The 16,867-nt window shown below is 40.2% G+C and overlaps 1 protein-coding gene across 3 annotated transcripts in view; it reads left to right on the top strand.

The window, feature by feature from the left end:
* MAPKAP1 (MAPK associated protein 1) overlaps positions 1-16,867 on the top strand; it is an 83,120-nt gene that overhangs the window by 4,239 nt on the left and 62,014 nt on the right. For 2 of the 3 annotated variants that reach the window (XM_031602002.2, XM_031602000.2), the window contains exons 2-4: positions 3,002-3,325; positions 6,762-6,851; positions 11,259-11,407. In XM_031602002.2, coding sequence (XP_031457862.1) covers positions 3,067-3,325; positions 6,762-6,851; positions 11,259-11,407 — 498 coding nt within the window. In that variant the 5' untranslated portion in view covers positions 3,002-3,066. Of the gene's footprint in view, positions 1-3,001; positions 3,326-6,761; positions 6,852-10,213; positions 10,349-11,258; positions 11,408-16,867 lie in introns of those variants that run through there. The other variant, XM_090121160.1, reaches the window with a different exon arrangement.

Genomic DNA, 16,867 nt, shown 5'->3' with positions numbered 1-16,867 from the left:
ATTAATACACACTTCCTTGCAGGAACTGGTAGGAGAATGTTGTGTGGACCTTCCAGCTGCTTTCAGCCAGTTGATCTGAAAGAGTTACTGTTGAGTTGGTAAAATTTCAAAGCTGTCGCTGTTTTATGAAGCAGAAGAGTTTCTGCTGCTTACAGCTTTCTCCAGTTTTTGTCACTTATTGTAGATTCAGAGGTATAGGAAGTAAATTTGCTCACATGTGATATTTGGAATTATGAAAGGCGTAAACATAGAACTTTTCTGTGAGGAAGGCATTTCCTGTGCTTTGGGCAGTGGCAGTGTGTCACTGAGAGGTGCCGCTAGCCTGCAGCTTTGGGAGCAATAGCCGTGGGGGTGAAGTTGGCAGTAAGTAGATTGTAGTTGGCCGAGCTATCACTATGTATGTTTTCTTCTCTAATCTCAGTTGGAACCAGTTTGTATGCTTGTGATACATCAGGCACACGCGCTGTGCTGACCGCATGTGTGCGCGGTGACAGGAACGGCGTGTCGAAGTACAGCATGGAGCTGTTGCTCTTAGCACTCAGGCAGGAGCCGGGTGTTGGGCTGGTGCTCCCCAGTGCAGGAAAGGGCCCTGGGCCGTAGCTGCGGTCACTGTGCACGGTGTGTTCTGTGCTAGCAGTGTGTGAGCAGCCTGCAGCTCGGCGAGGGCAGCAGTGCAGGAGCCAGGAGCCAGCTGAGGGGCGCCGGGCGGCCCTGTGCTCGGAGGAGGGAGGGGCTCCCCTGAGCTGCTCTGCGTGTTGGAAACCAACGGTGATGTTCAGTACAAGGTAACAATGCGTTCCCCGAAGTCAAGAAGCCTGCATTTAGCAGTTATTTCATGCTCACAGTCAGACATTTGCTGTGTGGGGGAGATGTTTGGGGTGGGGGGAGACAAAAGTGAGTAAATCTGACTCTTACTTCAGAAAATACGGTGTCGCGGGCAAGCAGGAGGGCTCCCAAGAGGTGATATGTTTGTGGAGATGAAATTTCCTCCCCAAATTCAGGTTCATGCACCTGGAGGTGATTACGGGGCCTCTGTGTGGGACCTCATGTCTCCTCATAGAAGCAGGGTAGATGTTTAAATGTCATGCCTTACTTATTTACTGAATTATGAATGAGGTTGATCTGCATAACAGCTGTGCTTTGCTTGCTGTGAAAGTCTATAGATGTTGTAAATACAGCAGTGGGTTACTAGAAGAGGAACACGTGGTAGAAGTGGTAAAAGTAGTAGACTGCAATCCAGCTGCCTGGCTGCTCCACATGCCTTCTGAGGGCACCCGGCAGCACAGCTCTGCCCAAGGCCTGGCTGCACAGTGACAGTCTGTGCTGCTGCCAGGTGCTGAGCAGGAGCTCCCTGCAGGCAGGGTGGTAACGTGTAGAGAATGCAACAGGCGCTTAATAAAGATCAAGAATGAAATGAGGGTCCGTCCCTCTGTGTGATGAACCACGGGAGGTGTTTGCTGATCGGTTGTATCCCATCATCCCACCAAACTGTGTATCGTACAGAAGTGCTGTTAAGGCTGCGTGGGTTTCACGTTGCTCCTTTCATTTTTCGTGTTTGCACAGAGTATGCTGGGCAGCTGCCTGCGAAGTATTTTATTTAATAGCAGTGTAATAGTATCAGTTGTGGTGCTTGGAAAGTCCCTGACTTCTTTTCAGTTCAGCTCCTGCCTGTGAGGTGACGGGCTGTGGGTGGGAGGAATGCAGAGAGGCGTGCGGTCCAAAAATTGGTCTGGTATCTAATGTTGATGAAATTGATTACATGGAGATTTAAAGGTATTCGTCTAAAAGCCTGCAAAATTGAACTTTGCTTCTTTGAAGTCTTTTGTTGTCTGCATTTCTCTCACCAGATCTGTACCATCTAATTTACTTTGCTTCTCTCCAAAGGAGGAACCAGTTAGAGCTGTGTAGATAGCAAATGCTAAGTATGGCATAAGTATGTAAACTGAATTTGGGGTGCTGTTCTTTTTTGTTTTTTTTTTTAATAACTGTTTACATTAACTGGAATTTCTATGAATACTTAATTATTATTGAAAATATGTCTTTATGTCTCCTTTTGAAAATTCTGAAGAGGAAGAAGGGAAATGTGTTTGTATTTAAAGTTTGGACTTTGAAACGGAATTCCTGGTAATTCCTCACTGTTTCTGTTTATTGGAGAAGTGACTGCGTGTTTAAAATGGTAAAGAAGCTTGGGTAATTGAGCACGCTGACTGCTAATAGCATGAAGTCGGGGTACAGAGTATAAAGGTAAAAATCTCGCATCTGCTGTTACATGTTGTTAACTCCCTTAGCAGACATTAAATCATTTCAAGTACAATAATAGTGTGGGAGGTACATTAACTAACCATTAACAATCTTATAAATACACAATTAACGTGCCAGCATTTATATGACACATTGATGGGGCAGCAGTAATTTTTGATTGGGAGTTTGTGGACCCTTTAGAAGCCTGAGGCAGTTGCTTATTTAAGCAAGTTCTTACTGCTCACAGGTAAGCGTGGCCCTTTTCTGATAAGCAGTGTTTTAGAAATTACATTTAAACTGCATTCTCAGTGCACTTTTAGGATGTCTGCATGCTGTACTCAGCTGTGTCTGCAGCCTTGTGGTCACATCGCCCCGCTCACGCGGCCAGAAGGCCTTTGGCACGTGCAGTGCAGCAAGGAGACGTTTGCCCGAAGGTGGGAGGAATTTGCCTCGGGGCCTCTCGCTTTGAGGACAGCGAGGAATCCTTCAGGGACAGCAGGCCTACTTTCTGTAATGGAAATAGTCAGAATACGAAGAACAGAACTCAGGCTGATGTGACCCACCATGAAACCAGCGTTCTTTAAGTGGATCTCAGTGAAGTTACCCTAACCTTGTAACTTCAGGGAATTGGAACAGAATTGAAATAATTCGCTGTACAAAACTGAATCAGATTTTGTGCATCCGAAATATGAACCTTCTTGGTCAGTATTTTGTTGTTTATCTGTTTGTTTTCTAAATGCTGTGTATGTTGTATTTCTAGGTACTGTGTCCATGATACAAGATGGAGAGAAGATAGTATAGAGAAGTGGTGGTCTTGTGGGCAGAATGGCTTTCCTGGACAACCCGACAATTATACTTGCTCACATTCGGCAGTCACATGTGACCAGTGATGACACAGGGATGTGTGAAATGGTCCTGATAGATCATGATGTTGATCTAGAGAAGTTTAATCCCTCGTCAACATGTGGAGATAGTGCTTCAGAATCACAGGGAAGCAATGGTGAGACTCAGGGCTATGTATATTCCCAATCAGTCGACATTACCTCAAGCTGGGACTTCGGAATTAGAAGACGATCCAACACAGGTAAGTGATGTTTACAGCTGAAACATTGTTAACCTTTTAAATTCAGTTTCTATTAGTATTACATGCATGGACAAATCATAGCATAACTAGTTAGATATCTGACATTTTTTTCATTTTGTAATATAGAGTCCCTCTTTTTAAAATGCATACTGTGATTCAGATTCTTTGGTGTGCTGTCAGCTGAGTTTTAATTGCTGTTTTACTTAATCATGTACAGAGGAATGTTGAGGTAGTCAGCTTTACATATTAAAACAAATTGAAAAGACGTGAGGTCTAAACCCAAAGTACATGAGCAGTCTTTGGTATTTCTATTGTTACTGTCTGGAGGGATGTTAACTTTTGAACAGGATGGTTCTTTTCTGAGAAAAATCTTCTTAGCGATGCATCAAATCTGTGTTATGAAAGAGAATAGTGGAGTTTGTGAGGCAGTGAAATGAATGATCTGTCTATGTTTTTTTATCTTCTGAAGTCTTATATCTAAGTAAAACCTTGAGGTAGGCTTTAAGTTAGCAAATTAGGAAGTTTAAGGATGTTTACCTTTTCAAAACAGGCTCTGTTTGTCTTGAGTAGAAGAAAACTGTCCCATTCATTGGTAGGACTATTCAGACTTCTGCTTATACCCAAGGAACACTACAAAGAAAAACTACAATTTCAAATATGTATGAAAAGGCTGATGTGGGGTGGTCAGTATTGGTTTGTTTTTCTATTACAGTCTATCCTATTTTTTCCAAATTATTTCTGAAGGTATAACACCACCTAGAGCTCAGAAAAAACATCTGTTCTCAGCCTGAAAGGTAAAATGGCAGTAAATATCTGGCAACACCTTTTACAAACCAGTTGTCAAAAGCTGTGGAAAGACAGAGTGCAGGTCTCTTTTAATTGAGTTATACTTGGAAATAAGCTGGTGATGTACCTGCCACTGACGCAGAGGCACGGTGTAAAGTTTGTTGTGCCGGACTGCCTGACGCTGTCCTTGAGGACTTGTTTAGCTCAGGTAAAGGTACAGTTTATGATGAAGGAGAAGCAAAGTCTCAAGATTTACAGTATTACTCCGATTATTTTTTTTTCTCAAGTAAATTGAGGAAATAATCTGTATTTAAGTTATGGTTGGAAACCATGAAAGTTTACAGTTGGTGGCATATGCTAATATAAAGGTTAAGAAGTTCAGTGGGGAGCCAGTTTTCTGCCTTTTTTCGTCAGATATGCGAGTATGCAGATTTGGAGATGAGTGTTATGTGCGTCCCAGCGTTGAAGTTATCTCTTTGATTTGAAGGCGATGCGCAGTGGAAGAGATGCATTAGGGCTCTGCACGTTTCGGGAGAATAATATAGGTATCCTCTGCCATTGAGATTTTCCTCCTTTTCTGCAGGAGCTGGCTGGGTCATAGGGGTCTCTGGATCCAGGCTCTGTCCCAATGCTGCCTTAGCAGTGCCATACCCAAGAAAACAAGCACTGTGGTGCTAGGTCTTGTGCGTAGTGTTATGTGAAGGGGAAAGCAAATATCCCTGTCTGTGTGGCTAGAAACAAGGGCTCCTGTAGCTGCTAGTAGTTAATGAAGCAACATTTGGTCAGTGGCTTTTTGCACATAGAAAGCTTTCAAACTAACCTGCTTGCGAGAATAAACCTTTAATAACTGGAACTTGTAATGTAGGTACTGATAATTCCATCTAATTTGGAGTTGAATGGAAATTAATGTTGTAGGATTGTTTTATAGCAACCACAGATGGAAGAACTGGATGGAGTTAGTGCAGACAGTGGCTGCATGGTGGTAGGCATGTTCTGACCCTGACTTTGTACGCTGACCTCCTGCATCCTCCTGTGGGGGCCCAGCAGGGCGGGCTGTCACCACCCCATGGGCAGGGGAGCACCTCCCTGCCAGTCAGAATCCGCCTCTTTGATGAACTGGTGGCTGTGGCTACCGCACACCACAAAAACACACATTGTTCTTATCTTCTGTTCTATGTGTTTTCCTTATCTATTTTTTTTTTTGCGTGCAAATCTTATGGATATTTTATGATGGTTCACTTAGGCTGAAAGGGTTTCGGGTGGTGATTTTGAACCTCAGTCTGGGTAATGGTTAGAGGAGGAAATGAAGGGGTTTCTTTAGAATAAAATATCCGTGCTGCAACAGTGTTTTACACAGTATTTGAACTGATGACTGGGAATATCACCTTCCTCACTTCTCACACAGCTGCACAGAAGCATTTATGCATTGGCCTCTTGTCTGTGGGAAACAGGCAGTAAAGTCTCTCTTTGTGTCTGTACCTTAAACTGCTTGCTGCAGCTTCACAGTATTGCAAGTATTTAAATATTTTTTCACCAGTTGCCGGGTTGAGAGTTGTTACGGGGAAAAAAATCGCTTCGGTGTCCATGGTTCTGTTCAAAGGCTAAATGTTAAAAAATAGTAATAATAATAATAGTAGAAGGCGCAGAAAATATTTATTAGCCTCTTTTTTAATTGGTGAAATAGCTCAGGGATCTCAAATTGTATCTAAAAATTGTCGGGGTAATTTAGTATTTCAGAATCCCTTCTAAAAACGCGTTTTAGTTAACGAATGAGCTCAATACATCAAAATTGCTAATATGTCCGGAGAACTGTTTCCTTCCGTGATCAACACGACTGGTCCTCCTTCCCAGCCCGATCTCCTCTCTTGCTCTGTGGCGTTGGTTGCTCATGGAGCTGCTTTGGTGGCAGCCCCAGCTCCAGCCACTCGCACTGTGACGCAGCCCTGCCCCGTGCTGTGGGGCCGCCGCGGTGCCTCCCAGGCTCCAGGCTTTTCTTCAGGCCCTGTTTTGGAGATGGAGTCAAAATATACCTAAGGAAATATTATATTCATTTTAAGGTTTGACTAATGTTGTGAAGATACAAATCATTTATTTTACTACCTATAAACTGTTCCAGCATACTGAAGAAAAAGCTATGCTAATTTATATAGCTTTGACATTTTATAATTTTCATGATTTTTAGATAAAGGATTTTATATTTAAAACTTTAATAGTCTAGTCTGAGTTCATTTATCTTTAATTTTTGAAACGGGTAGAGTAATTCATAACAGTAATTTTATTCCTGTAATGTAATATTCACTTCAGTTCATTTGTGCATTAAAATTCCTTTAAGACCGTTATTAATGATTTATATAATGAAATGTCATATTAATCACAGAAGTTTTCACATTTTATTATTCTCTTCCATGTTAATACTATCTTTATGATCTCTATTAATGTTTTATACCCTCTAATTTCAATTATAAATCAAGAACATTTTCATGTTTTTGTTGGTATTTGCTTTTCAGGGGTGCCACCTTTAAAATTTTATGACTTTTTCTCCTACATATGCAATATAAAACATCTTTATTCATATAAAGATAGTTAATTATGTCTTTGTTTATAGTAAACTTTCATTGACAAACTTATAGTTATAATATTTCTTTTCAAGCTCAGAGACTAGAACGTCTGCGGAAAGAGAGACAAAATCAAATAAAATGCAAAAACGTGCAGTGGAAAGACAGAAACACTTCTTACTCAGGTAAAAAGAAAAGACCTTCTATCTTCCTACTGTTTTTGTTTCTGCTTTTGATGGTTATAGCATTTTCAGTTCATAATTTTCACTTCAGCTTTTGAAGCATAGAGGGAAATGCTGACAATTGTATTTGCCTTCCATTCTGCAGCTCTGCACAACCCATGCTGAGTTGGTGGGGGGACCACAGACCTCCCGTTTGTTTTCACCTGTAACAGGGCACTGCACATTGCTAACAAGGGCAAAACAGAGATCAGGTGTTTAAAACCTACTTGGTTGGTCTGAAGTACGTGAAGTGGCTGTTCAGTATCTTTGTGCAATGTAAGTTATTAATGCAGTGTTGGGGATTTCTGCAGTAATGTCATTATCTTTTGTTGTCTCAGTGAGCAAGAAAAGGGAGTAGTAAGGCTCTCAGTATTATTGTGACATGTTTCAGTAATGGTACATACTGTCTTTGCTGTATGGGTAGATGATTGGCAAGTGCCTGCATTCAAACTGCAGGATAATCATCTCCATGTAAGTTGTGGCTTTCCAGCTGTTTCCAGAAACATTTGGTGTGCAGAAATCTAAGAGTTTCTTAGAAATGAGCATCTAAGAACTTGTGATCATTTTTCTGGGTAAGGAGAAGTTGTATGTATGTATGCGATCTACTTAAACAAAAGAACAATAAATGTTGCCCTAGTTTATTTCACCTTTTCTTAGGAAAAACCAGTGTTATTAATTTCTCCAAGAACATTTACTGCTTTGTTATTAATATAAAATGAAGTATTTCTGACTTGGATATTCTACACAGTTTGAACTGTAATGCTAGGAATGAAAAATAGCTCTGGCTAACTTCTATTCCTGTTGTATTTGACACACGTTCAAACCACTGTGTGGTTTGTCATGCCTACTTTGTTCAAAATTTGTGTATCTCTTAATGAGGCCCCCATGTAATCTCCTTATTTTGTTTTGTAGCCTAAATCTATGTATCTTCCTGGCTGTTATTTGCAGAACCTTTTCCAGTTGTATAATTCCTCTTTTAGAGGAGTGAACAAAGCTACTCACATGAGCAACACAGTTGCACTAATCCTTAGTGCAGTGTTCAGCTATGTTTGATACCTCTATTAATGCATTCTAAAATGTTTTTGCCTTTCTACTTCTGTAAGCAGAGCAGTATGTTTTAAAGTTTAATCTACCATAACTTCCAGTTCTTTGCTCAATATGTTTTTAGCATTTGATCAGAGGTGACAAAGTTCTTTTTCCTTTTAATCCCTAGCTTATGCTGTTTGATATTGCTTTACACTACATTGCAGTCAGATTCCAGTTTCCTACTCTGCATTCTGTTTGTTTCCTTATTCGAATGGGCTCCACTGTGATGTTCCGTCCTTCTGAGCTCCCTTGCAGACAAATGTGACTCATCAGCCAGCAACAAGGGGGTGTCCCACGCTGTAGAGCTCTGCTGGGTTTTACATTGGTACTGATCAGCCCCTCCTGGCTGCAGATCAAATTTAAATAAAAGATACATTATGTAAAAACTCCAGACACTTGGCTTTGTCACTGGGATTCTTGGAGTTTCTTCACTTAATTGCACGAAGAGCAACATAGTAGAAAGAGACCAGGAAAAAGAGGAGCCCTGAAATATGTCAGCTGCATCTTCCTTTATGTCCTATATCTGTTCTGTTCCTTGCATTTAACATTATTGATAAATATGTATGAAAGCAGTAACCATAGGTGTACCTGCTCCACATAGGAGGAATTTGGCTGTTCTTTTCTGTCTGTGTTTATCTGAGCTCTAGACAAAGTCAAGCTTATGGCTGACACCTTGCTAGCTAAAAGGAGGCTGGAAGGTTGCTGGTTCCTACTGCTTTAGTCTGATAACATCATCTCCATAGATAACCCATCACAGAGCTGCATTGCTGTAAGAGGAAAATCTTGCAAGCATTTCCATTGCTCTGGAGGTAGATTTATAGTCATAATTTGAGGCATTAGATGAAAGATTATCCTTCGTTATTTCTTTTTTTATTTTTTTAATTAGTACGTACAGAAATAAAAGTATACTAACCAGAATAAAAGAGTGTGAGAGAGAAGTAATTTTGTCTGCAGTAATAAGAGTATTTCTTACTCGTTGTCTGTTTGCCCACTGTTGTGGAATGGGCTGCTTGCCTTGTCAAAGGAACAGGGTAGAGAGAAGGTTGTAGTGATTGCAAGACTTAGAGAAGAAACTGTTTGGAGCTGGTTAGGAGATCAGCAGATCCAGAGGTGCCCCAGGGAAAGCTGGCTGGCTGGAAGTAAAGTGTAACACAGCTGTGGTCTTTTTGTTGGTTGTGCCACCAATTCACATCACCTTTATACGTATCAGTACTTTTTCAGTAAAATGAAAATATCGTCTCTGCTCCATGCCATGTAGATGGAAATCGCATAGAGCTGAAAAAAACACCATGACACCGAGTAACAGCAAAGCTTACCTTCAGTTAAGAGTTAAAAATTTCACAGTTCAAGCTATCCAATGTAAAAAAATTCCTCTGAATTTTCTCCCTGCATTTTAAAAAATGTTTTCTCCTAGGTCAAAGGACATAATTGTAAGTCTCTCAGTTGTAGTCTGTAAGAAATTATTTTACAAAACACTTAATGAGAGATAATGGTTTTTCAGAATCGATCTTCTTTTAGGCTTTTCGCACAAATCTTTAGGTTTTCAAGTTGTTCTTCCTAGAAGAGTCATGTTTTTTTGAAATTGCAAAGATTTTTGGCAATGGAAAATTGTATCCTGGTCAGCTGAGTTTAGTTCATAGAATGTAGGTGTTGCAGAACGCACGTGTTGTTTGAACTCTTCAGCCACCTGAGAAATTTGACTTGTGTGAAACCCCGTGCAGAACACAAAGCAAAATGGGCATCACTAACAAATGTGGAGTGATTCTTGAAATTTTCTTCCTCTACATCAGCACAAAGGAAACAGCAAACAAATCATCTTAATGTTTCCCTAGAGGCAAAACTTAAAGATACAATACTTGCTTTTTCACTTGAGCCATTAAAACTATTGTTTTGAATTCCAGGGCACAGAGTACTTTCCAAATGACTGAGAATTGTCAATTAGTGATAATAGTCTAGCATAATTGTAATTGAGATTATTTTTTCTAATGAGGTAAACTTGTTACAAAAAGAGACTATCTAAAGGTGTTCAAGATGGCACATTTAAGAATGATTTAATCTTTTTTTTTATTATTAATCGAAGTTCTTCACAAGACTGCTGGGTATCTGCTAGTATTGTGTTTAGCACCTTTGCCACTGTCTGAATTTTCAGGCTGCTAAAAATAAATTGTGCTTCTGAGTAGCTATAATTTGACATATTTTAATTTCACAGCTTAAGAAATGAACCAACTCTCTGCAGATTGTGTCCCTAGTCAGTCTGCCTCAGGAGCTTTGTCATTCCCTTGGAGGAGCAGCACGTAAATCTTTCAGATGTGAGAGAATCCAAAAGTGTGGATGCAGAGCAGAGTCAGTGCAGGAGAACTGGTGCTGATTCTCAGGTAGTGATTGATAGAGTTTGGGGCACTTTATTCCTAGAGCAGATGTGGAGAAAACTTGTCCAGATTCAGTCACAGTTTCTCGCAGATGAGACCCGTTGGTATTAACATGCTAAAACACCTCAGGCTCTGGCCTGGTTCTGTGATGTCCTTGTAATGTAAGGAGCTCTGTATTTAGAAAAATATTTATTTATTTTTAAGTATGCCTATAGCTGTTGAGTTAAACCATTGCCAGTAATTCAACTGTGCAATCCCTTCTTCTCAAATGAAGGGACTTTATGAGACCTCACAGGTTCCACAAAGTACTCATTAACTTTTACCACCTTTGATTTAGAAAGTTTCACTGTTTTGCTTTGTTTTTTTTAAATTGCCCAAACCCGTTGTCTGGAACTTTGTTTGGCACTTTAAGAGGAGCCTGCATGCAGTCTTCTTACCTTGAGAAGCAAAATCCAAAGAAATAATTCTTTTGAATTAGGTGTAGTCCCAGCCTCCAGCTGACAGCATAGTGACGATATAGTCCAGCAATGGGAGAGCCTAATGTCATGTGCTACAAATTTAGTTTGAAGTGCCGTTGCATCCCCTATTATAGATGGAACAGTAGTTTCTCACATGGAAAAAACAGGCAAGCAGAAAGACCAGAACTGCTTAACTCTGAGCCTTTATTTTTATCTTCCCCCAAGTGGATCTTGCGATGATGTGATCCACTGTGTGAGAAGAATGCATCTCCTGATCAGCCAAGTGTTAGTGCTGTGCAAACTTCTTGTATTTTTGTATCTTTGTGTTGTAAGAGTGCTGGATCTGAGCATTTTTTGTTTTATGCACTTCATATTGTTCCCTCTCTCTCACGTAATGCCGTCAGTAGTCTCTGTACATCTCCTAATACAAATGCTGTCATCTCTTTTCTGATCTACAGCAGAGGAGCTGAGCTCACTATTTGAAAAAAAGAATTTCAGAGTAAGATCTCCCTGTTCTGGGAAGCAGTCGATTCTGTCTGTGCGACTTGAGCAGTGTCCACTACAGCTGAATAACCCCTTCAATGAGTACTCAAAATTTGATGGCAAGGTAAGTGAACCTGACATTTTTCTTATATCCAAGTGGTCCCTGACCTGAAGGTGATGGGTTGTAGCAGTTCTTGCCTGTATTTACTTATTCAGTAGTTAATTTGCAGTTGTTATTTCGTGAAAGCTCAGTTTGACAAATACACTCACTTCCAACAGTCAAACATAGTGGAAGTAAAAATAAAATCAGTAGTTCTTTAAGGGCAAGTTATTATAGTTCAGTGGTGTCCCAGCTCTGTTGCTTTAACACCCACACCTCAGGTGAGCTCCCTGCTGCAGTTCTTCTCAGAAACTTGAAGAACTTAAGTGTGTTTCCTTCTATCTTTGATAATCCTAACTGCTTTTTACCATATTGATGTGAATTGTAGTTGACTGTAATTAACATCTTAATTTTCATATTTGTCCGATATATTTAGCAGGAGATTGTTCCATTTGAAGGATATTGTATTGCACAAATTAGTTTCAGATATTAATGAAATACATCAGTGTTACTCAATTGTGATGTGTAGTGTATGACATGAACCAGCTTGCTTGTGATTTAGAAACCAGAATACCTATTGAAGTTTCCAAAATATCTAAATTGACATTTTGCTAGTCTAAAACCGAGCTATATTAGTTATAAGAGCGCTATTTATTTTATTCAGGTTTTTCAATAGTGTGCTTATGAAATGTATCCTCTGCGCTTCCATGTGTGTTACCATCTGAGGTGGAGAAGAAACACGAATCTCGTTAGTGTCTGACTCTACGTGTGTCCATTCTGTTGTGTCTTCAGAACTGTGAAATCAAACTGTTAAATTTTTACATTATTTTTAATGAAATTCTGCAAGTCTTGTATTTATTTTCATTGATAATAGATAAGCAGTATTTTTCAGATAGATGCAATTCTTTCAGGGAATAGCACATGACTTATTTACATAATTAGCAGAGCCACGTATCTCTTGGGGAAATGGTACATAATTGGGGAGAGGCAGGAGGGATAAGGAGGGGCCAGGGGCCTAATTAAACATGTCTTTAAGAAAACCTACTTAATTATGTATTTACTCAGGAGATCACAGTGACTCTGAAATCTTTAAGGTTATAGCTAGGCCTTTGTTTCGGTCGGTCTGTTTTTTTAATAGATGGGTATTTGAGTATTGTAATGTGTTTTCAGCTGACTGAGTAACACATGTGATTCACTGGGAAACCTCCAGGAAAGCTATTTACTGTTGTGAGTGAGCCTTGTTTGCTTCTGTACTCATCTTAATTGCGTGCAGCATGGTTTTACCTGACAGTAATTCAGTTCCCAACTGACCTGAAGTGGTATAAAACCATTTTATCCTGGGTCTTCCCCCTCTGCATTTGATGTATTATTTTAAGCTAATCAGTTAAATATTACAAAATATTGTGCACCATAAATCAACGAAGCCAATTTATTAAAATGCTTACATCTTGCAGGCGTTTTCTGCCAGATTTAGAGTCCTTTTCATAACCACTTCTGCAATTTTATGAAATAATAAAATTTTAGAGCACTCTAATTTCTTCCTGTTCTGATCAGTTCATTAATTACCAAAAAAGTAGAGAATATGGCTTGTGAAATGCAACTCCATTCCAAGCATTCTAATCAGCTCAAGAGTTCAGGTGAGTCTTGTCACATAGTTCCATAGGGCAGACTTGTGGCTTTTGTGTGCTTTGTAAAACTTCAATTCTTAGCCAGAAGATGCACTTAGTAACTATTCTTACCTGCATCTTTGAGTTTTTCCTTTATGAAGTTAATGTAAACCTAACCTCCACAGCTGCTTGCATGGTTAATGAATCTTGTGGGATATACCTCTTGCTTAATAAACCTCACAAACTCTTGCAAAGAACATTGTATGAAAAGTAGCCTTCACTTATTACTTAGGTTGTAATTGTAGAGAAGATTACTTGAAGGCTTAAGAAATCAGTGGTCGAATTGGTTTCCTTTATCTGCATGCAAACTACATTATCATACATTTTATGCATAAGTTTTGGTATATGTTACAGTTTACAAGATTTGAAAAATCATATTTTCCTTGCTTACTGTCCAACTTGCTGACGACTGATAGGTTGGGAAAGTAAGACTGACTGTAACAAAGACTTGAAAGCCGTAGCCAGGCACCAACAATGAAACACCAGCAGCATCGTAATCACTTGTTTCAGTGACACAGCTGTGAGATTCACAACATTCAGCTTACCTATGGCTCCCAAAAAGGGAGGTTGTTGACTGTTGATTTTTAGGGATAAAGCTTTGTTGCAGAATCAAGACCTTAATTGCTCTGTTCCCTTATTTCTAAATGTAGAAAATGGGGGTAGTATTGTCTGCTGGCTTTCGCTAATTGTTGTTAAAGTGTCTGTTTTCATTTAATAGAAATTCAGGGTATATCTTTTCAAATCATGAGTGTGGCTTGCATGAGTTGATGGAAAGTAGGGTGATGAGACCTCTCTGAGATATTAATCTGAAAGAATACAGATTTGGTAGTATATTATGTCAAAGCTATTCAACCATGTGACTGTTCCTATTGGTAGGAAAAGCACTAGCAGGATGTGTTTAGTTACTGGAATAGGAGGAAATCAGGCAAGAATCAACTATTCAGCTTCACAGGAACCTGAATGAATAACTCTTGCTAAGGCCTCTCGTACAATTCCTGTTGAAGTAATCTTTGAAGCCATTCCACATCCATTCTTCTTCCAAGTCTGCTGCCTTTAAAAAATTCTCATCACTGAAGTGTCTTGTCAGTTCAATTTGAGATGCCTGTCACCACATGGCTGCTCTTACATCCCTAGAAGAATGCTGCCAAGCACCAAAGTGCTAAAGGACAGTCAAAAAGAAATGCTAAAGATATGCAAAATAGTTAAAGGAGAAAGTTGGAAGAAAAGAAGGAATCTTTGAGTCCCAGGCAAAGTTGATGTGCAAGGCCAAATACTAGCTGAAAATCAAGGTCTCATGAACTACTTTAGTTTATCTGTCTGACCTTATAGGGCCTTTGTAGGTTTACTTGACGACTGGAAAGAAGTTTGGCTGGACAGATGCTAAAAATCCTATTGCAAGGAATGGTATCTCTGCACAGCATCGCGAGTTGGTTTCTTTGTGGGTAATTTTGGTGATGTGTTAAAAATCAAACAATTTTTCTTACAGCAACTGTTTCAAAAATGATGCTGTAGCAAGCATGGGGGAAGGGATAATTCATGAGTGCTAATTGCTTGGCTGTTAATTTTCATAAGTGTTGATAGAAGCAGTTCCTTAAATTAAACTTTGTTTAAAATGTATCAGGGGAAATATTCTGCAATGTCGGGCCTGAAGTGAAAATTAATATGAATGCTGTGGCAATTAACACGTACTGGTTAATAGCTTTTAGCAGCATTTTGGGATGATAGTCCTTAAATACATTTTTGCATGCTGCTCTTGTTTCAGTCTTGTTTGCGTGCATTTCTGGATAATCACAAACAAATGTTTTCTGTGATCTCCAGAATTAGTTTCCCTCAAAGAAAGTAGATAAAGAACTTAGGAAAGAAGCAATAATGCTGTAATTAATGTGGATAATATTTAAAATAATCCAGGATTAAAATCTGTGTGAACTATTTTCTATTTAAATATTTTGCCCCTGCACAGAATTTTCTTCATCTGAAATGTTTGCAATTTTTTTAAAGCATTTGCTAGTTGTGGCAATGTTAGTGGTTTCCACACCACCTGCACGCCGTGAAATAGTTGAAATAGAGGCGTCTGCCACGTTTTTATTTCTTGGGCTTTCAAAGAGTGTTTAGGTGAGCTGGGCCTCATCCTGCTGCCCAGCAGCACATGGCTGCCCACGGCCCCAGCCCTGGTGTGGCACTGGGGGATGAGGGCACACCAGGACGGGCACAGGGGCAGGCTGCTGCCCGCTGAGCTGCTTTCAGAGCCGCTCTGGGGCTGGTTGGCACCTGAGAGCCTTACTGGGAGCAGGCCGCTGTGTCACGTTTTCCCCTCGGGGTGCTGCAACATGGTGTAAAATTTGTCACCCAGTCAGGGTAGGGAGTGCTGCCCCTGGTGACAGCGAGCATCGCGGCCTCAGCAAGGCAGGCTTTTGTAGTTGTGCTGCACACCTGCTGTACAGAGCAACGCCCGTTGTGCTTCTGTGAAGATGGAGATTCTTAACTGAAAAATTAACACTTTATAATATAGGTTTTCTTTCAGAATACGTGATTACTCATGCTATTAGTTGAGTTGTATTTAAATAGAACACCCCTACGTTAGGAATACCAGGATTGTTCTTGATTTGTCAAAGGCAGAATGGTTCTTATGCCATTTCACCTGCCTTGCCGACGTGGGATGCGGGGCTGAGCCCCGCACTGACAGAGCAATTGGCACAGCGTACAGCGTACAGGCCTTGGGTTTCCATACAGTACTTAAAATAGATCAAGTTCTGCTGTTGCTTAATTTAAGAGAGTTCAGAAAGTGTTGTATTATTTCATATGGAACAGGAGGTGGGGAGATGCAGTGTAACGGCATTGAGCAGCCCTGAGCACAGCTGTGCCTCCTGCAGGCCCAGCGCCCTGCCGGCCCCAGGGAGTGCTGCTGTTCTGCTGCCGGCTCTGCTGGGGAGCATCGCTTTTATCTCCCAATTCCAGGCATCTCGCTCGCACTAAGAAATGGTTTTTTGGCCTTACAGAGATTAATTTTATGCGGATTTGGTTTGATTAACCTCTGTCTCTGGGGCGCATTCAATTTGCTTATCCCTCTTCTGTACCTCGCCTCCATCTTCTGCTGCTGCTGTTGATTGCAGGTGCCCTTACCTAGGCAGCATTCCTGCCCTGCAGAGAAATCCCATGTGGAAAATAGGCCTGGTTTTGTTTGTGTCTCGATGCAGTCTGAACTGACAGCAGTGAACCTGTGGCCCCACTGGGATGCCGCTTCCCAGAGCACCTTGGTTTTGGGGCACTCTCATGTCAGGGGCGGTTCGTCGTATCGCCGCGCTTCCTCTTAAACTCTAAATAAAATGAAAGTAAGTTTTGAAGGCCTGCAAAGTATGCTACCATGTAACAAAGAATTAAATTGATTTGTTATGTGTGCATTTAGCTACAATTCATTTTAATTGTCCTTATGAAGTTAAAAAGTATTAGTGTCAGATAAAGATTCATCACCATAGCATGATTTAAAGCTGGTGCTATAGAAAGCAGGCATGTGTTCTGGCAGATGTTTATATAAGGCACTGTCTCTTCTGACAGCAGTTAAAAAGTATGGTTGTAGTAATCAAATTGTGGTGCAGCATCTCAGAGGCTAGAACCAGATTGAATTAAAATAGATATAAGATTTATGAATGGCAATAGCTGTGATAAAATTTCACTACCTTCTTTAATGGAAAGGACCTTTACACAGTACAAGAATAAGATTTTAAATTGTGCTTTCCCATTCCGTGGTTTTTGGTTTTCTTTTTTTTTTCCTCCTCTTGGAACAATACTCAATTACAGAGGAAGAGTAAACGTATTTTTT

This window comes from Phasianus colchicus, chromosome 19, assembly GCF_987193195.1.
Source record: "Phasianus colchicus chromosome 19, bPhaCol1.hap1.1, whole genome shotgun sequence".
Taxonomy (NCBI): Eukaryota; Metazoa; Chordata; class Aves; order Galliformes; family Phasianidae; genus Phasianus; species Phasianus colchicus.
This window is presented reverse-complemented; position numbering and strand designations above follow the sequence as displayed.